Raw genomic sequence first — 21,909 nt, 5'->3', positions numbered from 1 at the left:
CCAAAGGGCATCATTTTTTAACTCGTCCAAGATATTATTGGGATGAATCTTCTGACCAAGTTTCATGAAGATTGGACAATAAATGTGGCCTCTAGAGTGTTAACAAAATTTTACTTTAGCCAAATATAGCAATATAAGGAAAACCGCCCCGCTCCTTGGCAGCCATGTTTTTCAAGCAAAGATAACCAATTTTGAACTCATCCAACATATCATTAAGACAAATCTTCTGAGCAAGTTTCATGAAGATCGGAAAATAAATGTGGCCTCTAGAGTGTTAACAAGGCAAATGTTGACGCCGCACAACGCAAGACGGACAAAAGGCAATCACAAAAGCTCACCATGAGCACATTGTGCTCAGGTGAGCTAAACAAGAGGGCCTGAAAGGCCCAAAGTCGCTCACCTGAGATAAAAAGAAATGACCTGTTCTTTGCAGCCCAAGATATCAATAGAACAAATGTTCTAACCAAGTTTCATGAAGAATGAACAACAAATGGCCCCCTGGCAGCCATGTTTTTCAACAGACTGGAAACATTTTTACACTCGTTCAAGATTATGTTGGGACAAATCTTCTTACAAAGTTTCATGAAGATCCAACAATAAATGTGGTCTCTACAGTGTTAACAAGGCAAATATTTATGACGCACAACAGAAGACAGAAAATGGACAAAAGGTGATCACAAAAGTTCACAATGAGCAAAAAATATTATGCTCATAAAGATTGTCACCATTTGTGAAGATCAGCAAGTGTCATTCAAATTGAACTAAAAATGTGACTATAAGTATTCACAATGTTTCACTATAAACAGCTGTGGTAGTGCGGTCTTGTTCGCTTACGTAAGTGAACCGGTCATGGGACGGTTACAAGTTATGTAACTTTGTGAGCACTTAGGTAATATGGAAATATTTATTGAATCTAATTAAAGAACACAACTGACTGGTTGTAATTCAATTAACTAAAGGTGTCCAGTCAGATACTCCTGAATACACTCAAAGAATTAATCTATAAGTGAAAACCAAAGCAGCTTTAAAGAAAATAACTAACTTTTATTCTAAGAACTAGAACAAGAGCTGTCAGAGAACAGCGCGCTCGACTATTTGAGTGCTTGACAGTATAACATAAGCCATCATGGGGAAATTGTTCATATTCAATAATATATAGACGATCTTTCAAAAATAAAAAAAGGAAAAAAACTTTTCTCTTTTTTTTTTGGGGGGGGGGGTTGAGAGGGGGTATAATGTGGGGTGTGGTCATTCATTTATTAGACGATGTTTCAAAAATAAAAAAGGAAACAAAAAAAAAATTGGGGGGGGGGGGGGTGAGAGGGGGGTTTAATGTGGGGTGGGGTAATTTATTAGATGATGTTTAAACAAACAAACAAAATTGGGGGGGGGTAGGGGGGTGAGAGGGGGCTTTAATGTGGGGTGTGGTATTTTATTAGATGATGTTTAAAAAGAAAAAAAATGGAGGGGGGGAGGTTGGGGAGGGGGGAAGGGATTCTGGGTAGGGGCGTGGGGTATTGTTTGGGTGGAATCCATTGTGGTATTCAGGTAAGTGTTTTTTGTCAAAGTAATAATAAAATGTGATCATAAATAAAGAAGTTATGGCAATTTAAGCAAAATGTTCAATTATCTAAGTGTAAAAGGGGCCATAATTATGTCAAAATGCTTGATACAGTAGTCTGTTCTTGTTTATAGGTTGGGGTCATGTTGGTAAACAAGTATGCAACATATAAAAGCAATATGTCAAAGGATATAGGAAATATTTGGGGTAGTACGCAAAGTTTAAGATAGATTTATCAATAATATGCATTTTCTAAGTATAAAAGGGACAATAATTATCACAAAATGCTTGATAGAGTTGTCTGCTCTTGTTTATAGGTTGGGGTGATGTTGGTAAACAAGTATGCAAAATATGAAAGCAATATGTCAAGGGACATTGAAAATAGTTGAGGTAGTACGCAAACTTTAACATTTGCTGCATATTCTAAGTGGAAAAGGGGCCATAATTATGACAAAATGCTTGATAGAGTTGTCTGCTCTTGTTTATAGGTTGGGGTCATGTTGGTACCCAAGTATGCAAAATATGAAAGCAATATATCAAGGGACATTGAAAATAGTTGGGGTAGTACGCAATCTTTAACATTTGCTGCATATTGTAAGTGGAAACGGGGCCATAATTATGACAAAATGCTTGATAGAGTTGTCTGCTATTGTTTATAGGTTGGGGTCATGTTGGTTAACAAGTATGCAAAATATGAAAGCAATATGTCAAGGGACAAAAAAAATATTTGGGGTAGTACGAAAACTTTAACATTTGCACGCTAACGCAGACGCTAACGCAGACGCTTATGCAGACGCTAACGCAGACGGTCACGCTGAAACAGGGGTGAGTAGGATAGCTCTACTAAATATATTTCAAATATAATATTCAAGCTAAAAATGAAGAACAATGACAGAGAATTAAGAACAGGTACAAGCCAAGTCTAAAGAATCTAAGCATCGTTAAAAATAAACAAATACAGCAAATACCTTAATGAATATAAAAAGAAGCCTGTTTAAACTTTTACTCTTATATAAAAAAAGGTGTATTTTCTCAAACCGTCATTGCTATGAATATTAGACCAGTTATATTTACCATTTGTATACCTTTTCTGTACATATTGTATCATATAACAGAAGGGAATAGTAACATTATATACTGTGAACTCATTACAATCCAATATTGAGTAAGGAGATTATTCATATCCATGTCTATTCATTTCTATGTTTTCAGTAAAATAAAGTCATATCTATGTTTTCAGTAAAATATAAATATAAACTGGAAAAGTCCGGGCTCCTTTAAAAGTCTCGTTATCAATTAATTTATACTGTTATTTTTCAGTCAGATTCAAATGTTATGCTTATTCATAAATACATTTGCATACAATTATTATAATCTAAAACTGCAAATATGTATTGTGTTATTGATTATTTATTCATATGTAGCTAAATTGTAATTTACAAAATAAAAAGAATTATGACCTGATTACTTTCTTAAGAATATATAGTGAATAATTCAACATTTTGTGCAAGTAGATTATCCTTTAACATGTAATTTGTTTCATTCTCATCAGATTATTTGCAAATGGATAATATCATGATCTCAGAAAATTAAACTGAAGAGCACATTTCATCTTTCTTATCAGTTATCTTAACTCTGGGGAACTCTGTAGGACCTTTCTCAAAGATGGGTTATTATCTTAACTCTGGGGAACTCTGTAGGAGTTTTCTCAAAGATGGGTTATCAGTAATAGTTCCATTATAGATTAATTAATTTGCTACAAACTGATAACAAATGTGACAAAACAATAAGTACAGATTTACACAAGAAATGACAACTTAGCCCTAAATGTCATTATAATAGAAAAATATGCATTTTGAAGTATTTACCCTTTAAGTGTTTTCAAACCAAGGGGTCTAACAAATTCAAGAGGTGAACTAAAATAGATTAGGGAAGCAGGTTAAACAAGGGAGTTAACTATAAGAAAGTTAAATCTAAAGTATGTACAGGTTATCTTTCTTTAACATTTTGGCTTATCAGATTTTTGTTAACTTTACTGTTTACATGTTTTCACTATTCATGTATACATAGAAAGAAAACTGCCCCACCCCCTGGCGGCCATGTTTTTCCACACATCATGACCATTTTCAAACTCATGGGCGATATCTATAAAATCGATGTTTAGAAAAAAAATTATGATGATAAGGCAAAAAATGTGACTTCTAGTGTTCACAAGCATTTTTTTACTATATAAAAATAAGGAAAATGACCCCCCCCCCCTGGCGGCCATGTTTTTTTACCGATCTGAACCATTTTCGAACTCAACTGTCATATCCAGAAAACACATGTTGTGACCCAATTTCATGAAGATTGGACCAAATATGTGACTTCTAGAGTGTTCACATGTTTTCACTATATACATATAGAGAAAATTGCCCCGCCCCCTGGCGGCCATGTATTTCCACCGATCTGGACCATTTTCGAACTCGTCCGAGATATCAATGAAACCAATGTTTTGAACAAGTTTCATGATGATTGGGCAAAAATTGTGACTTCTAGAGTGTTCACAAGGTTTCTCTATAGCCATATAAGGAATACTGCCCCGCCAACTGGCGGCCATGTTTTTCATCGGACCGAAACCATTTTTGAACTCAACCAACACATCATTTAGACAAACATTGTGACACAGTAACATGAAGATTGGGCATCAAATGTGACTTCTACAGTTTTCACAAGGTTTTTCTTTTTATTGACCTAGTGACCTAGTTTATGACCCAGCATGACCCAGTTTCGAACTCAGTCGAGGTATCAATCGGACAAATGTTCTGACCAAGTTTCATGAACATCGGACAATAAATGTGGCCTATAGAGTGTTCACAAGGCAAAATGTTGACGACGCATGACAGATGACGCACGACGGACAAAAGGTGATCACAAAAGCTCACCATGAGCAAGTTGTGCTCAGGTGAGCTAAAAAAAACACTCAAAAATGCCCTAAAAATAACATGGTGATTCAGAACAATTATGGCTTTTCAAGATGCAGCCTAACAATAACTCAGTACAGAGTTTGTGCAATAAGGCTTTAATTACCTTAAGGAGGATGTTTTTGCATTCCCTCAGTTTCCCACACTTGTAGTAGGCCCGTCCCAGATACACCATCACCTCTGTATTGTGGTACTTAAAAAACTTCTTCAGGCAGTTTTCATACTGTTAAGATAGGCAAGACACACACACTCAATCACGCTATTAAACATTTTGCAGTCAACATAAAAGAAAATGAAATAAATAGCCATTTTTTTTACTATCATGTGAACAAAAAACATGTAGCAAGCCTGCATCAAATGATAAAAAATGGTAAATCAGCATGTTGTCATCAAACTTGTGGAATCTTGCCCCAATTAAATCTGTATTTACACAGACCACAATTCATATCTGTTATTAATGCTTTTATTATAGTGTTCACTAGGACAGGTCATTGACCAGCAGGACCCTACAACAAAGTGCCTACATTCCTGTGAAAGGCAAAGCCACAACACTTTAAAATTTTACCAATTTGCCTATAGAAATTTCTATCAGGCTACATTTTTTTCCCTTAAATTTGATCAAGTTCTGCTCCCCTCAACTTACCATCTGTACGGCTGCCACAAACTGCTTCTGTTCCACGTAGATGTGAGCAATGTTCAGCCAGACATCACAGAAGTCTGCAGTGGCCTCCCTTACCTGGGCAAACACGTCTCTCGCCTCATTGATGCAGCCTTTATGTGCCAGAACACAACCTGCACAGGTAGGTTAAATAATTTGGGTTTTGTCTTTTTGCAATTTGTCTGTTAATGGGTATCAACCGAATTAAGAAAATATATTTGTAATTAATCTTATTTCATTGAGAAACAAACTTATCATTGACCTTTACAAGTCTTTGATTGGTTGAACTCAAGTGCTTTAACAGTATTTATTCATCATGTGTGTTTGTTATTTCATGATTTACAATAAAGAATAACTATGCCTTGTATTTACAATTTGTTCACATCTGACAGATTTTACCTTGGCTATGGGTGTTTATGTAGGCAATACAAAAAGGTTGTGTTAAGCAAAGATGTACTGTGCGTTGCATTCTCCCCAAACACCATACTCCTTTTTTTGCTGCTTAACTGTTTATATACAATCCCTGCTTATTATGACCTTTGTGAAACTGTTTACTTTCAACAAATAAAACTGTGACTAAACATAGTAACCTGACATCATCAAGGTTTCCTCAACTGAAATAAACATTACGGTAGAAAGTTCACTGACCGATGCCATTAGCGGCCCAGATATTTCTGTCATCATATCTCAAGACCTGCTTGTACATGGCCAAGGCTCTGTCCTGGTGGCGCTTTAGCTGAAAGACACGATTGTGGTTTAATAAGTGTGGCTTCAAATGTGTACGTGATGATCAGTGTGTTTATTTGCACTAAAAATAAGTTCTCATACAAGAGCACCGCCTTGCGGTTGCAGAACGCTCATCTATTTTTCTTTTTAAAGGTGTAGGGACCTTACTCAATTTCAATCACAAAGGATAGTGTTCAACTAACGACAATTTACCACAGTTGACGTAGTTTAATTTTTTTTTCACATGAATAGAATATGACTTCAGCCTTACAAAAACAGTCGATCTTCCGTACCCATTCAGAAAGTGGTATCGCTTTCTGATTTATAACCACAGTTGTTTCTTCCCTTTCCCATTTAAATTTGTTTTTCAATAATTGTTAAATCTCCAAATTTTGTGAGATTCGTTCGTTCGTCTTCATTAACGCTTCACAAAGTCGCCATTTGCAATCGAATCAGCAAAGAAATATGAAAAACATTTTAAAAGACCGATATAATTGGAAGATTGGGAAACGCCAGCAAATGACATAGCTCGTTTCAAAAAATGCAAAGACAGAATACCAGTGTAACATGCGGAGAGGTTTTGCAGGCCGAGGGTTTTTTCGGGCCGCTTATGAAAGATACCCGCGGATTCCGTCATACTTTCCCCCATTTTTTTTTTCGAATTTACGCGAATCGCGGACATGACCCCGGAAAACCAGATCCGCAGAAATCCGCGGAAAAATCACACCCCTGCCTATTGCGTCGCTTTGAAATTATTATTTTTTATATTTTTTTACCTTTGACCTTGAAGGATGACCTTGACCTTGAACTTCCACCACTCAAAATGTTCAGCTTGATGAGAAGGCCGCATTGAAATATTATTATTTTGACCTTTGACCTTGAAGGATGACCTTGAAGGATGATCTTGAACTTCCACCACTCAAAATGTGCAGCTTCATTATAATGCCGCTTTGAAATTATTTTTTTCATCTTTGACCTTGTAGGATGACTGTGACTTTGAAGAATGACCTTGACCTTGAACTTCCACCACTCAAAATGTGCAGCTTCATGATTCGCCGCTTTGATATTTTTTATTATTTTTTTGACCTTTGACCTTGAAGGATGACCTTGACCTTGAAGGATGACCTTGACCTTGAACTTCCACCACTCAAAATGTGCAGCTTCATGAGATCCCCGCTTTGAATTATTTATTTTTTTACCTTGAAGGATGACCTTGACCTTAAACTTCCACCACTCAAAATGTGCAGCTTCATGATAACGCCCCTTTGATTAAAAAAAATTTTTTTTGATCTTTGACCTTGAAGGATGACCTTTACCTTGAAGGATGACGTTGACCTTGAACCTACACAACTCAAAATGTGCAGCTTCATGATAACACCGCTTTGAATAAAAAAAAATGACCTTTGACCTTGAAGGATGACCTTGACCTTGAAGAATGACCTTGACCTTGAACTTCCACCACTCAAAATGTGCAGCTTCATGATAATGCTGCTTTGAAATTTTTTATTTGTTTTTTTACCTTTGACCTTGAAGGATGACCTTGACCTTAAAGGATGACGTTGAACTTCCACCACTCATAATGTGCAGCTTCATATGAACGCCGCTTTAATTTTTTTAATTTTTACCTTGAAGGATGACCTTGAAGGATGACCTTGACCTTGAACTTCCACCACTCAAAATATGCAGCTCCATGAGATACACATGCATGCCAAATATCAAGTTGCTATCTTAAAAAGTGAAAAAGTTATGGCCAATGTTGAAGTTTTTTTTGGACTGACAGCTTGACATACTGACGGACAGTTCAACTGCTATATGCCACCCTACCGGGAGCATAAAAATGATTTTTTTGGGGTGGGGGTTGGTATAGTGTGAGGGTGTGGTGGTCATTTATTAGATGATCTTTAATTAAAAAAATAATAATGGGGGGGATTGAGGGGGGATTGGGGGGGATGGGGGGTAGGGGTAGGGGATGGTTTGGACAGATTCAATTGTCCTTGAGAGTCAAGGTCATTCAAAGGTCAAGGTAAAATTCAACTTGCCAGGTACAGTACCCTCATGATAGCATGAAAGTATTTAAAGTTTAAAAGCAATAGCCTTGATACTTTAGAAGTAAAAAGTGAATCTAAACACAAAATGTAACCATATATTCAAAGTTACTAAGTCAAAAAGGGCCATAATTCAGTAAAAATGACAACCAGAGTTATGCAACTTGTCCTTTACTGTCCCCTTATGATAGTTTGCGAGTGTTCCAAGTATGAAAGCAATATCTATGATACTTTAGGGGTAAAGTGGACCAAAACACAAAACTTAACCTAATTTTCAAGTATAAAGGGCCCATAATTCCGTCAAAATGCCAGTCAAAGTTACATAACTTATCCTGCACAATCCCCTTACGATAGTTAGTAAGTGTTGCAAGTATGAAAGCAATGGCTTTGATATTTTAGGAAAATAATGGACCTAAACACAAAACTTAACCAAATTTTCAATTTTCTAAGTATAAAAAGGGCACATAATTCTGTCAAAATGCCAGTCAGAGTTACATTACTTTGCCTGCACAGTCCCCTTACGATAGCTAGTAAGTGTTGCAAGTATGAAAGCAATGGCTTTGATACTTTAAGAAAAAAGTGGACCTAAACACAAAACTTAACCAAATTTTCAATTATCTAAGTATAAAAAGGGCCCATAATTCCGTCAAAATGCCAGTCAGAGTTACATAACTTTGCTTGCACAGTCCCCTTACGATAGTTAGTAAGTTTTGCAAGTATGAAAGCAATGGCTTTGATACTTTAGGAAAAAAAGTGGACCTAAACACAAAACTTAACCAAATTTTCAATTTTCTAAGTATAAAAAGGGCACATAATTCTGTCAAAATGCCAGTCAGAGTTATATAACTTTGCCTGCACAGCCCCCTTATGATAGTTAGTAAGTGTTGCAAGTATGAAAGCAATAGCTTTAATACTTAAGAAATAAAATGGACCTAAACACAAAACTTAACCAAAATTTTCAATTTTCTAAGTATAAAAAGGGCACATAATTCTGTCAAAATGCAAGCCAGAATTATCTAACTTTGCCTGCCCAGTCCCCTCATGATAGTAAGTAAGTGTACCAAGTTTGAATGCAATAGCATCGATACTTTATGAGAAAATTGTACCTAAACGCAAAACTAAACCGGACGCCGACGCCAAGGTGATGACAATAGCTCATAATTTTTTTTCAAAAAATAGATGAGCTAATAAGAAGGTACAAATATGACTCTTGACGAGATTTCTATAAAAAAAAGAACATAATTTGACCTACCAGTAAAGAACCCCAAAAAAGAATCACAAACCTCAGCAAAACAAAAATATTTGGGTAGTTCTTTAAATCACACCATTGATTTTATCGTGCATGAATCAAAATAGTGTCTAAATTATCATTATTTATAGGTCAATGAAGCACAAATAACTCGTACTTAAATGTAATTGTTATTTCCTTGAATTGAAGGAATTCCCTATAGAATAAACCCAACAACATTCCTGCCAAGTATAGTCAAAGTTTACAAGATTGCTTCAGAGAAGTAATTGTACGGAAAAAAAAACAACATAATAACTTGCCCACCTTTGACTGACACGCTCAGGTTAACTAACAAGCCTCACCTTAGCCTTGTCTTTCATGGGTATATGCAGCGTTTGCAGCCAAACGTTGCCGAGGGCGATAAGGGAATAGGCGTCGTCCTTGGTGCTAGGGCGGTCAAGGATGCGCTCAAACTTCTTCTGTCCCGGTCCCCACTCCTGCTTGGCTAGATGCAGGTTACCAATGAGGGACCAAGCATCTGGATGGTCCTGTTAACATTTAAATAACAAAATCCAGATGGTCATTTTTGTGGTAAATGCTAATATTTCTGCAAAACTATTTTTATTGGAATCTAACACAGGATGAATTGTGTTACTGGGAATAAATTATATTGTCCTACAAGAAATTTCCGAATTTTCTTTGTTTTTTTTTAAATAACGATTTCATTGACACATATATTGGCAGATTTCTAATTTAAAAACAAAGGCTTCTGTAGGTAGGCAATTGTTTACAGAATTAGTCCATAGGTAACTATAGGATGCTAGCCATGTTCATCATGTGCCATCTATCTAGCACATCGTAATGATAAAACACCCTTATAAAAAACAATACAAATCCATATGTCTTTATTTCGCTTTAACAACAAAATGAATAACAAGAGCACCGCATAACAGGTGCCACGCTTGGCTATGGATGCAGTTGTGAATAAATGAAAGCTTGTCAGATTTTTTTTTTTTAAGGTCACAGTGACCTTGACCTTTGACCTAGTGAGCCTAAAATGGGTGTGGCGTGTAACTCATCAAGGTGCCTCTACATATGAAGTTTCAGAGTTGTAGGTGGGAGCAATTTGATTTTAGAGCCATTGTTCAAAACCTTAACAAAATATAAAGGTTTTAGCACGACGCGGACATCGGACAGCGGACAAAACGACAAGCTGGCTATGACAATACCTCCGGTTTTCTCTGAACACCGAGCTAAAAATTAATGCAACACAATACAATGCCATGAGTTTGCAGTATTCAATTGTAACAAGCATTTGGCCAATCACATTTATGTCCCTAAAACAAAATCTGGTGGTAACAGGACCCTTATTTAAAAAGTCTCGCTAATAAATGGCTTTTTGTTTTTGATTCAACTTGTTTATTACTTTCAGATAATCAATTTTATATTAATTTTTATATTAAATTATAAATTCTTTCATTTCAAGGGGTCAGTTTGACAAGAACAACAAGTCCTGAAGGCCCTAAGTCGCCAGCCTGAGATACAAAGGAACTGACCTGTTCTGTGCAGCCCAAGTTTCATGAAGATATTTTTTCACCAGACTGGAATCATTTTTTAACTCGTCCAAGATATCATTACAACAAAAGTTCTGGCCAAGTTTCATGAAGATTGGACAATCGATGTGTCTTCAAGAGTGTTAACAAAATTTTACTATAGCCATAAAAGAAAAAATGCCGTACTGCCTGGGGGCCATGTTTTTCAACAGACCGGATCCATTTTCGAACCCAACAAAGATATTATAAAAATAAATGTTCTGGCCAAGTTTAATGAAGATTGGTCAATAAGTGTGTCTTCTAGAGTGTTAACAAGGATTTACTATAGCCATATAAGGAAATATTCCCTGCCCCCTGGTGGCCATGTTTTTCACTAGACCTGCACAATTTTCAAAATCAACAAATATATGAGTCGCTTTCTGAGAAAACTGGGCTTAATGCATGTGCGTAAAGTTTCATCCCAGATTAGCCTGTGCAGTCCACACAGGCTAATCAGGGACGACACTTTCCGCCTAAAATAGAGTTTTGCTAAGAAGAGACTTCATATACACGAAAAATGTCATTTAAGCGGAAAGTGTCGTCCCTGATTAACCTGTGCGGACTGCACAGGCTAATCTGGGACGACATTTAATGCACATGCATTATGCCCAGTTTTCTCAGAACACAACTCATATTATTAAAACAAATGTTCTGACGAAGTTTTATGAAGATTGGAAATTAGTATGTCTTCTAGAGTGCTAACAAGGTTTTACTAAAGCCATTATATGGAAAACTGACCGCCCCTTGATGGGGGTCATTTTTGAACTCGTCCAAGATATCAATGAAATCGATGTTCTCTTCAAGATTCATGAAGACTGGACAATAAATGTGGCTCTAGAGTGTTAACAAGGCAAACGATAATGACAGACGACACACAAAAGGTGATTACAACAGCTAACCATTGAGCACATTTTGCTCAGGTGAGCTAAAACAATGGTGAAAACAATATTGTCTTGTATTTGCTCTTTTATGTCAGAATCTTTTGTAAGACACCCTATTGAGAAATAATAAAAATCTGTAATGCCTAAAAATAACCAACAGCTAGATATGTATTTAAGAGTAGTTCAAAGGTTCATTGAAAACTATCAAATTTTGTACACCATATCTCCTGTGTGTAAATATATTTCCAGAAACACATCCCATAAATAACAAAGAACTTGGCCCGCTGGTTGCCATGTGTTTATTTGGTTGATGGTAAACTAATTAAGATTATATTTTTTTGATATTGTTCTATTGCAAGATCCAACAAGTGATAAACAACAGAGTGTGTTTGAAGATGCAGACAAGTCCAACAGCTTACCTGATTAATTTGTAAGGCCTCTTTAAACCAGTCTGAAGCCTCGTAAATCTGCCCCCTGTCTCTCGCCATGCAACCAAGCCGTAGGTAACCTGCACACGCAGAAAGAATGATCTAAAACAATATCATCTGCAGCAATATGGTACACTACCAGTAGTCAGGGTTGCAACACACATTATGGAAACTAGGAATGTGTCATGGACCATGATGCCCCCGACAACTCATCTTTGAACACAGACAAAAACACAATATGTTCTACTGCAGACAAAAAAACAAAGGGAACAAGAGATGTGTTTGTCAAAAATACAATGACCCCTATTGCGCCGCTTTGAAATAAAATTTCAATATATCCTTTGGCAGGTTTAGAAATTATCTCCCTTTTAAAGTTTATTACTTCCCTTGGATTGTATTTTTTTTAGTTTTGACCTTGAAGAATGACCTTGACCTTTCACCACTCAAAATGTGCAGCTCCATGAGATACACATGCATGTCAAAAATGCTTTCAGACAGGGCAAAAACAATATGTCCCCCACAACTATAGTGGGGGACATAAAAAGCAAAAATTTTGGCCAATAGGGCTGCAACGAATCCAAAAAAATTGTTCAGATCCGAATCCGAATCCAAATATGGTATCTTACAGTTTTTCGGATCCGGATCCCTCAGATAAGGGAAAATTATAATTTTCTGTCTAAATTTAAGTAATCAATGTTTTTGAAGTATAATTTGACTAAAAAACATTAATCATTTATTACCAAACAACATAACACATGTCTCGTTTAACATTGTAACAATGTCAAAATAAAACGAAACCTTAACACTTATTCATTTTATAGTTTGCTCGTTAACATACACTTTTCACTGTTCATACAGTTTGATGTTTGTTTTCAAAAAAATTAACAAATCAACATTGTCCGGGTCCAGGCAAGCCCTATGAGCACTGACAGGTCTCCTGCTGTGGAGAAGATTCTCTCACTGGGCATCGAGGTTCCTTGCATAACAAGATTGCATTAAAATTTAGTACATGACGAAATATGCTTTCAAGACAAAACATTATGCAGGAACACAATTTGACAGGTCCCGAAATTAAGCAAAATTTACCTGAATAACATTCCAGCCACACTGGATCCACTATCGTTGTTTTTAATACAACTCAGAAAGACAATAAGGATTGAAAACTTACTTATTGCCATTAGGAATTGCATTTGTAATGTGTAAATCCTCCATGATTTCGAATTAGTTTTGTTTTCTGCGCTCATTACGTAATGTCCAATGACACACTTATACAATAAAAGCCGAAGGATCTCGAATGATCTGCTATTTGACTGTCACATGTCAATAAATATCGACTATTATACGTATCTTTTATTTTTCGAACAAAACTAGTCTGTATTAAAAACAATACTCGTGAAAACAGCGCTAGGTTACATACAGTTATGAAAATAAATATTCGGAACCGAAATTTCCAGGGGTGGATCCGTACCCGCGAATCTGAAGTTGGATCCGATATCATCGGATATTTCGGGTACCCGTTGCAGCCCTATTGGCCAATGTTTAAGTTTTCGGACGGACGGACGAACTGACTGACAGACAGTTCAACTGCTATATGCCACTCTACCGGGGGCATAAAAACAATTCTCCAAAAAATCCTTCCATAACAAGCATCTACTTATCAAGTTGCAAAAGTTCGCGCAAATTCCATCTCACAGTTTGAGGACTTGAGATCACAAAATTAGGGGACCATAAATAATCATGCCTAAACTTAAAATTGTCATTTCTTCCTGAAATCTATGCCTAGAGTACAATACTTAGTGCCGAGTGTTTAAGTAATATTTACTAAATTTTAACTACCATTAGGATACCCATATTGGTATGTTTTAAATAAATTAACATCCAGGAATAATGAACAAAGAAGAGGATTATGGAGTAGGGCACCAGGTCTACATATCAGATTTATTTGAGTCAATATAACCCCAAGCTTTAGAGAGACACATTGAATTTAGAATCACACTTAAAATACAACTACATGTAACAGGACTTAGGCATTGGTCTGTTTTAGACTTTCTACTGAACTGTAATAAAAAGTTCTGACTCAAATAAAATGATAAATTCACAATTTTTTCCTGTAAACTTACAAATTATTGAATAATTGTGGAAATCTATCTGTTTAGAGTGACAGGACTTTGGAATGCAATAAATAATAGTCTGTCTGAAAATCATATGACCAACTCAATCAAGAGTATAAAAACACTGATTTTTATTATCCAAATTAAAAATTACCAAATTAATTATTTTGTTTAAATGTTAAAAGACCTACACAAATACAGTCCTGTGCCTGAATTTGCAAACGATCAGTACCCCATGTTCCTAAAATTACAAATATCATCTTTTGTGTATGTTTTATTTTAGCACTAGAGTAATACGAAAATCAATATAGACAACAACAAAAAACTCTTTAAAAACAAGAGGGCCATGATGGCCCTGAATCACTCACCTGACTAACCTTGCCACATCAACTTAAATTCTATCAGACCCATATACAATCCCAAGCCAGATTTCATTAATTAATACATTCTGACAAAATTTAATTAAGACGTGATGAAAACTGTGACCTCTTTCATCTACACAAGGTTTTACAAGCATTGGCCCGGTGACCTAATTTTTGACCCCAGATGGCCCATATACGATCAGGGTTCCCCCTGGCCAAAAAATTTCTATAGCCAACATTTTAGCAAAATGTAATTTTTTGTAGCCAAATTTTAGAAACTGTAGCCAAAGTTTTAGCAAAGCATTAGGAACCACCTGTTGTAAGTCTAGGCTAAGGGGTGTAAAAGAAGATAGATACTACAAAACAAAGCTTTAATATGTTTATTACTATAATCATCAAGTGTGCATAACAAAAATAAACAGTTTACAACAAACCATTTATAGAAGTACAAACATCATAACTCAAGCACATGTTCATAAAATAAGCATATGATAAATTTACATTACATGAGCACATGGTATCATGAACATAAATTTTAGCAGAAGGCCATAATCCACTTCATGTGTGCAAAAAAAAAACAGTACAACAAAACATTTAGAGATACACACACATCATAACTCAAGCAAATGTTCATAAAATAAGCACATGATAAATTTACATTACATGAGCACATGATATCCTGAACATACATTTTAGCTGAAGGCCATAATCCGCCTCAATTTCAATCCAGCCCGAATCTTGAAAGCACGTTTGAAATCAAGCTTTTCCATTGGTGGGCTGTCCATGGACAAAATCAACAAGTTCTCCAAGTTATCAATTTTAATAGAATTTCTGAGAGATGTTGAATGTCAATTCCCTTTCTACCAAGCAAATTAACTACATTCTCATATATGCTCTCTGCATTTGCTCTTTGAAGTTCAGCCATTCCAAACTCATCAGTTTCCAAAAGTCTAACATAGGTCACTAAATTTTGCTTCACTGAAATGTCTGTGCTCTCATCGATCATGATACTGTACTTGCATGATGTCTGCATCTTCTGGAGAAGATCACTCCTCAGAACGTCTGCCATACAGTTTTGTAATTCCGACACACCGCAGCTGTGTTCATATGACGTGTGGCTGTAAACTCGAAGGTCATTGAGCTGGGTTGCACCCTGAAAATATATTAATACAAATTTGCATCCTGAAAATATAATTTATGTTTTCAAGTATATTTTGCTCAATATTTGTAGCAAACCTAAACAAAATCAAATTTTATCAATCAATTTAAAACAAATCAAATTTGTTTTCAAGATGTTTTATTTATTTTTTTACCTGCAAGACACACAATCTGTTCAGGTCTGGAACCAACGATGATGCGAGAGTATGTTGTGCAGCAAAGTACACATTAGTCATAGCCGACACTACAGCGTCTTCACTTTTGGATATTGCTGCAGCCTGCGCATTTGTCATTGATGTTTTCAGACTTCAAGCTTGTGAGGCCTCTTTGTGATCTGAAATAAACAAAATTAAATATGCTAAATTTCAAAACAAAAAACCTCATTTTTAAAAGTGTCAATATATATTTATTATGAACATAACAAAGTATTATTGTTATTTTTAATATATTATTAATAATATAAAAATTGTTCATGTATATTCATTTTAATATTGATTATTGTTATTGTTATTTTTAATATATTATTAATAATATAACAATTGTTCATGTATATTCATTTTAATATTGATTGTCATTCTTTTTTATTACTTTTTGATTTTTCGTGTTTTGAAATGTTGTCGTTTTTCAACATACTAAACCCAAAGTGAATGAATTTGATTTTTGAAACTGTATGCATATTTTGTAATACATTTTTTTATATTTTGCATTATAGTCTAACCACTTGAATTCCGAAAGCCAAACATCTTTGAATGATCTATAATCAGATTTGATTTTTTTTAGACCGTGTCATTAGATTTGTCAGAGTCCAAAGGACGCTTATTGCCTATGGTCGCCATAATGGCAGTCGCAATTTCCGACACGTTCGCCGAAAATGTCAAAGGTTTTATACCCGTTCATCTATCGTCATTCACAATTGTAACACATTTAGCCTTTAATCATTACAATCATTACAAACTTCTCAAAATTAAAATCAATTATCAACTTCTTTACTTACGTTCATTGTGTGACTAAGTTGATAATTCGCTAACGGCTTTTACTTAAATTGATTGAAATTGGCAGCAATCTTTAATCTTTAATCAGTTATTGTTTATTTAAGCCGATAAAATGAATGATTACACCATTGTTTTGTTTTCACACAAGTCATTTTCCTTTGTCTCGATGACCGGTTCTGACCAGTGATAATGCCGACTGCGTATCAATTTTAGGGGTCAATAACACGGCGATATATTAAAGCACAGTCTACAGCTAAAAGAGTTTATTATCTGGGACGGCATTTGTCAGGAAAAAAATGTTCGCCGAACGTTTATTTCATTCGCTGAAATTGTTTAATTTTCGCCATTGGCGAATCTAGCAAACGGCAGCGGGAGCCCTGTAACGATTCAAAATCAGTTATTATCAGGATAAACATTCTGACCATATTTCATTAAGATCAGATGAAAACTATAACCTCTATTGTCTACACAAGGTTTTTCTATTATTTGACCTAATGACCTAGATTTTGACCTCAGATGACCCGAATACAATCCCAACCCAATTTCATCAAGATAAACATTCTGACCAAACTTCATTAAGATTGGATGAAAACTGTGACCTCTATAGTCTACACAAGGTTTTTACAAGGTTTTTCTATTATTTGACCTAGTGACCTAGTTTTTGACCCCAGATGACCAAAATACAATCCCGACCCAGATTGCATCAAGATAAACATTCTGACCAAATTTCATAAAGATTGGATGAAAACTGTGACCTCTATCAGTGATTTTTTTCCCAAAATTACCGCCGATATTCGGCTGCTTCCAAATTGCAAAAAATGAAGTTTTTCCCCAAAAATCTGACCAAAATTTCCCCAAAAATGACCACATTTTCCCAATAAAGCCAATAAGATTTCAATGTGATTTAGCATTAATTTCGTAGAACGAGTGCCGATCGAGCTTGTCGAGTCTTCGCTGAATGACAACTGACTTACGAATGTTCGCGAATGTAGCCGAATACGATTTTACGTTGCTATCCACACATCTCTCTCTATATTGTGGAGGATACCGTCGATAGTCGATGTATCCCGATTGTTAACGCCTGTTTTTACACATGTCCAAGATGGCAGCAAGCAGACGAGAAGTTTGCAATGAGCAGCGAAAATGATAAATATCACTAAAATTAACAGCGGACATCACATGGTTATTAGGAGATAATTTAATGTGTGTGTCAATTAACGCAAAATACTACGTTTGAGATGAACAACAACAAATATTTATTAGAAATCTTCACAGTGAATGTGCGTCACGGAAATCTGTGTTGGGAAATTGGAGTTAGTTTACTCACAAAGTTAAAGCATTTAAGATGGGTATCTTTCGAAAATGGAAAGAGACAAACATGATTTGATTTATATGTTAGTGGATCTGTGTATAATCAGATTCATATGCATATTCTGCTTTATTATGTTTGTCACGCTGGATGTCAATTGTGCAAGATATTAAAAGGTAAACAAATGAAATGTATTATTTTAACTCCATTTAATACAACATTAACACAGCAAGAACACTTAAGCATGTTTGTTAATATTTGTTAATGTTTTCACCATATCATATTTTACTTTAAAAAACATCCTGAATTAAATTCATACTCTTAAAGAGATTATGATTTAATCATAATGGTACATATATATTGAAGAATCTATATATTATTGCAAGTTTAATATCCATGTGGAAGGATATTAACTAAACGTTGTAAGGAGACATGAAAGCAACACTTTATAATATAAAAATGCTGTCAAACATGACCTTAGCAATTTTTATTCTGTTCTTATAATCATATTTATAATGTTTCCCAATTTCATGGTTTATCGCTCTATTTTTCCCAATTTCATGGTTTATCGCGCTAATTTCCCAATCCAAATGCCACAGGCTCTAAGAAACAAAATAAAATAAAAATCACTGTCTATTGTCTACACAAGGTTTTTTAACCAGGTTTGAAGGAAAAAACTGGTTATTAGATTGGCGAATGCGGGCGGGCTGGCGGGCTGGCTGGCTGGCGGGCTGGCTGGCTGACTGGGGGGCGGGCGGAACAAGCTTGTCCGGGCCATAACTATGTCATTCATTGTCAGATTTTAAAATCATTTGGCACATTTGTTCACCATCATTGGACGGTGTGTCGCGTGAAATAATTACGTCGATATCTCCAAGGTCAAGGTCACACTTTGAGTTCAAAGGTCAGAAATGGCCATAAATGAGCTTGTCCTGGCCATAACTATGTCATTCATTGTGAGATTTTAAAATCATTTGGCACATTTGTTCACCATCATGGGACGGTGTGTCGCACAAAGAATCACGTCAATATCTCCAATGTCAAGGTCGCCACGACTAAAAATAGATTTTCTTTAAAAACAAACTTACAAAGGGGGTTAATTTTGTTTGTTCATTTCAAAAGTTCAGTTTGAGTTTTCTCCCTTTATCAGATTTTTTTTCACAATGAAAACCTGGTTTTGTGACAATTTTGTCCCTTGTTTATTATTTGACCTAGTGACCTAGTTTTTGACCCCAGATGATCAAAATACAATCCCAACCCAGATTTCATCCAGATAAACATTCTGACCAAATTTCATAAAGATTGGATGAAAACTGTGACCTCTACTGTCTACACAAACAAATCGTTGACGGACACACGCACACACGCACGCATGCACAACGGACATCACACGGTCACATAAGCTCACCTTGTCACTTTGTGACAGATGAGCTAATAAACTGATTACTAAATAGCAGTCTTTGCCATGGTGCAATAACAATATCTTGGCGAAGGCCTGAAAAAGGGGGAAAAACATGTTCACTTTTATCTTACAGTCGACATAGTTAGGATGTTCACGCAGGATATTTTTGTAGAGCCTCTCAGCGTCATCATACTCGTGCGTGGCCTCATGCAGTCGTGCCAGGTTGTATGTGGTGGTCACGGAGATTGCGCTGTAGTAGGTCTCATCATGCTGGGCCTCAGCGCGCGAACGCTCCAAGGATGACGTGTAGAATTTCTAAGGAGGGATAGAGGAAAAAACTTTTAAGAATGGATGGCTTCATTATGAACATTTATGCAGAAATAAGCCTAGTTAACCAGACCATTTTATTTATTGAATACTAATTCTACTTTTCATATAATTAATGGAACAAAACTACTGATAAATAATTTATTAACAGTGGGCCATCTTAAACCTGGCCTATGAGAAAGAAGACAGAGAAGGACATACTTTAGCATCATGTAGATTTCCCAGCCTGAAGTGCAATGCTGCCACGTTGTTGAGTATTTCTGGGGGCACGTCTGCCTCCACTTTCTCCTTGAGGATGCGTGTTGCCGTGCCGTACGCTGACAGGGCCCCCTGTACATCAGACTGCTCGAGAATCTGGGCAAGCTCAATCCACGCCTCTACATCATCTGCAAATTGCTCTGTTACTTTTTTGAGATGGGCCTGAAAGCAAATTTTATGTTTATGTTAATAAAAAAGTTATGTGTTATTCGTTAGAAAAAAACTAGAATGCACAAAAAAAATCTTAGAAAAATTAGGATTCTTCAGAACTTATGGGTATGTTTTAAAAAGATTATTTTCCTTAAGATATTAATGGACTGCTTCTGTACTTCATATAGTGTGTACAGCATAATCATACAGAGTGTACAAAATAATCATGAAGTCTGTACTGTTTTGTAAAGAAGACGATTGCTTGTCTGACACCAACAAACTTTGGTAGTAGAGTTTTGCCACGCTGGCGATTAAACCCTCACCTGAGATCACAGATATATTTTGCTGAATACTTGATCTCATGATCAAGTTTTTGACTCCACTTTCCCCAAATACTAAAATAACCTTCATATAGTCAGGAAAATTGTCAGACCAAGTTTCATCACCACTGAGTCATAAATGGGGAATCTAGAGTGGTAACAAGTTTGTTTAAGAGCTATCCTGGCAACCTAGCTTTAAGAGTCATCCGGCCCAGTTTCCAACTCAGCCAAGATATTGCAAAAATCTTATCCCTGTATACCGACTATTAAAAGATGGTGATCCCGAGGGCTTGGTTTGTTTCAATCCCAGATGCATAACTAAATCAAACTTTGTAGATGACCTGTAGATGATGCCTTAGGCTTTGGTGGTTCGAAACAAGAAGATTTTTGTAATGTATTTGATATGCAAGTCTTTGTAAAACTAATGAATCAAGTGAAAGTGTCAGTTTCAAACTCAGCAGGATAATATAAACAAACTTCCTTCAAAAAGTCTAGATGATACCACATGCAAGATATGAAAGTCATAAGCTTTGAGGTTTTAGACCTAAAGATTTTTAAAAATTTCCCCTATTTAAGTCTAGGTAAAACCTTGTGACTTCAGGGCAGGGCCAATTCTGACCAGATGTAGTTACTTGAACAAACTTTGTAGAAGCTCTTTGGATGATGTTACATACCAAATAATAAAGCTTTGGGATTTGTGGTTTCAGATCAGAATTTTTAAGGCATTTCCAAATGACCAAATTAATCAAATAACTGAAACCATTTCAACAGTATTTATAGAGGACCACTTAAGAAATATTAATGTCAAGTTTCATACAATTCTGTGCTGCAGTTAATGAGGAAATGTTATCAGATAACAAAACCACGAACACACTGATATATTGTGCTATCCCTAAAGCTCATTATGATCATAGTGTGCGTAGGTGAGCTGCCAAACACAAGAAGTGTCACCTTAGCAGTCTCCTTCCTGGCCTGGTCACTGGAGTTGGAGTAGAGAGACCCCAGTATCTTCATGGCCTCATAGTTGTGTGACTGGGCCTTGAGTACCTTTTCAAAGCACTGGGACGCCTGGAACATATACACATACACAATGGATATCAAACTATAAGACATAGTTTATATGATTATAGTCCTAAAGATCCAATTTGGCAATTGGAGCCAATAATGAGTATACCTGGCACTATGACTGCGAAAGATTTAAGATTCATCAAGGTCCTAATGTCAAACGGTTTAACAAATGGAAATCAAAGCTTAAGTGTTATATTTTAAGTTTTAACTATGTTTTTGTGTGAGAATAATAGGTATATGTACACTTCTATGGCGTGCCATTGACCAATATTGGCACACCTTCAGCAATATTGGCTTATGCCTTTACACCATAGCTGTGTTGTAACATACTTATTACATTCCTGTACCATGTATAAAGCACTGCGTTCAT

At 35.9% G+C, this 21,909-nt stretch overlaps 2 protein-coding genes across 2 annotated transcripts in view; one reads left to right on the top strand and one right to left on the bottom strand.

The window, feature by feature from the left end:
- Positions 1 to 21,909, top strand: part of LOC127841555 (nose resistant to fluoxetine protein 6-like) — a 370,059-nt gene that overhangs the window by 272,784 nt on the left and 75,366 nt on the right. The gene's annotated exons all lie outside the window — the stretch shown is intronic.
- The window catches only part of LOC127841526 (RNA polymerase-associated protein CTR9 homolog), a 73,344-nt gene that overhangs the window by 14,459 nt on the left and 36,976 nt on the right, over positions 1 to 21,909 (bottom strand). Inside the window, exons 10-17 of the mRNA XM_052370401.1 lie at positions 21,423 to 21,539; positions 19,945 to 20,163; positions 19,548 to 19,731; positions 12,074 to 12,162; positions 9,544 to 9,729; positions 5,831 to 5,918; positions 5,168 to 5,316; positions 4,631 to 4,747 (exon numbers count right to left, since the gene is read on the bottom strand). Coding sequence (XP_052226361.1) covers positions 4,631 to 4,747; positions 5,168 to 5,316; positions 5,831 to 5,918; positions 9,544 to 9,729; positions 12,074 to 12,162; positions 19,548 to 19,731; positions 19,945 to 20,163; positions 21,423 to 21,539 — 1,149 coding nt within the window. The remainder of the gene's footprint in view (positions 1 to 4,630; positions 4,748 to 5,167; positions 5,317 to 5,830; positions 5,919 to 9,543; positions 9,730 to 12,073; positions 12,163 to 19,547; positions 19,732 to 19,944; positions 20,164 to 21,422; positions 21,540 to 21,909) is intronic.

Source organism: Dreissena polymorpha, chromosome 1 (genome assembly GCF_020536995.1).
Source record: "Dreissena polymorpha isolate Duluth1 chromosome 1, UMN_Dpol_1.0, whole genome shotgun sequence".
Lineage (NCBI taxonomy): Eukaryota > Metazoa > Mollusca > Bivalvia > Myida > Dreissenidae > Dreissena > Dreissena polymorpha.
This window is presented reverse-complemented; position numbering and strand designations above follow the sequence as displayed.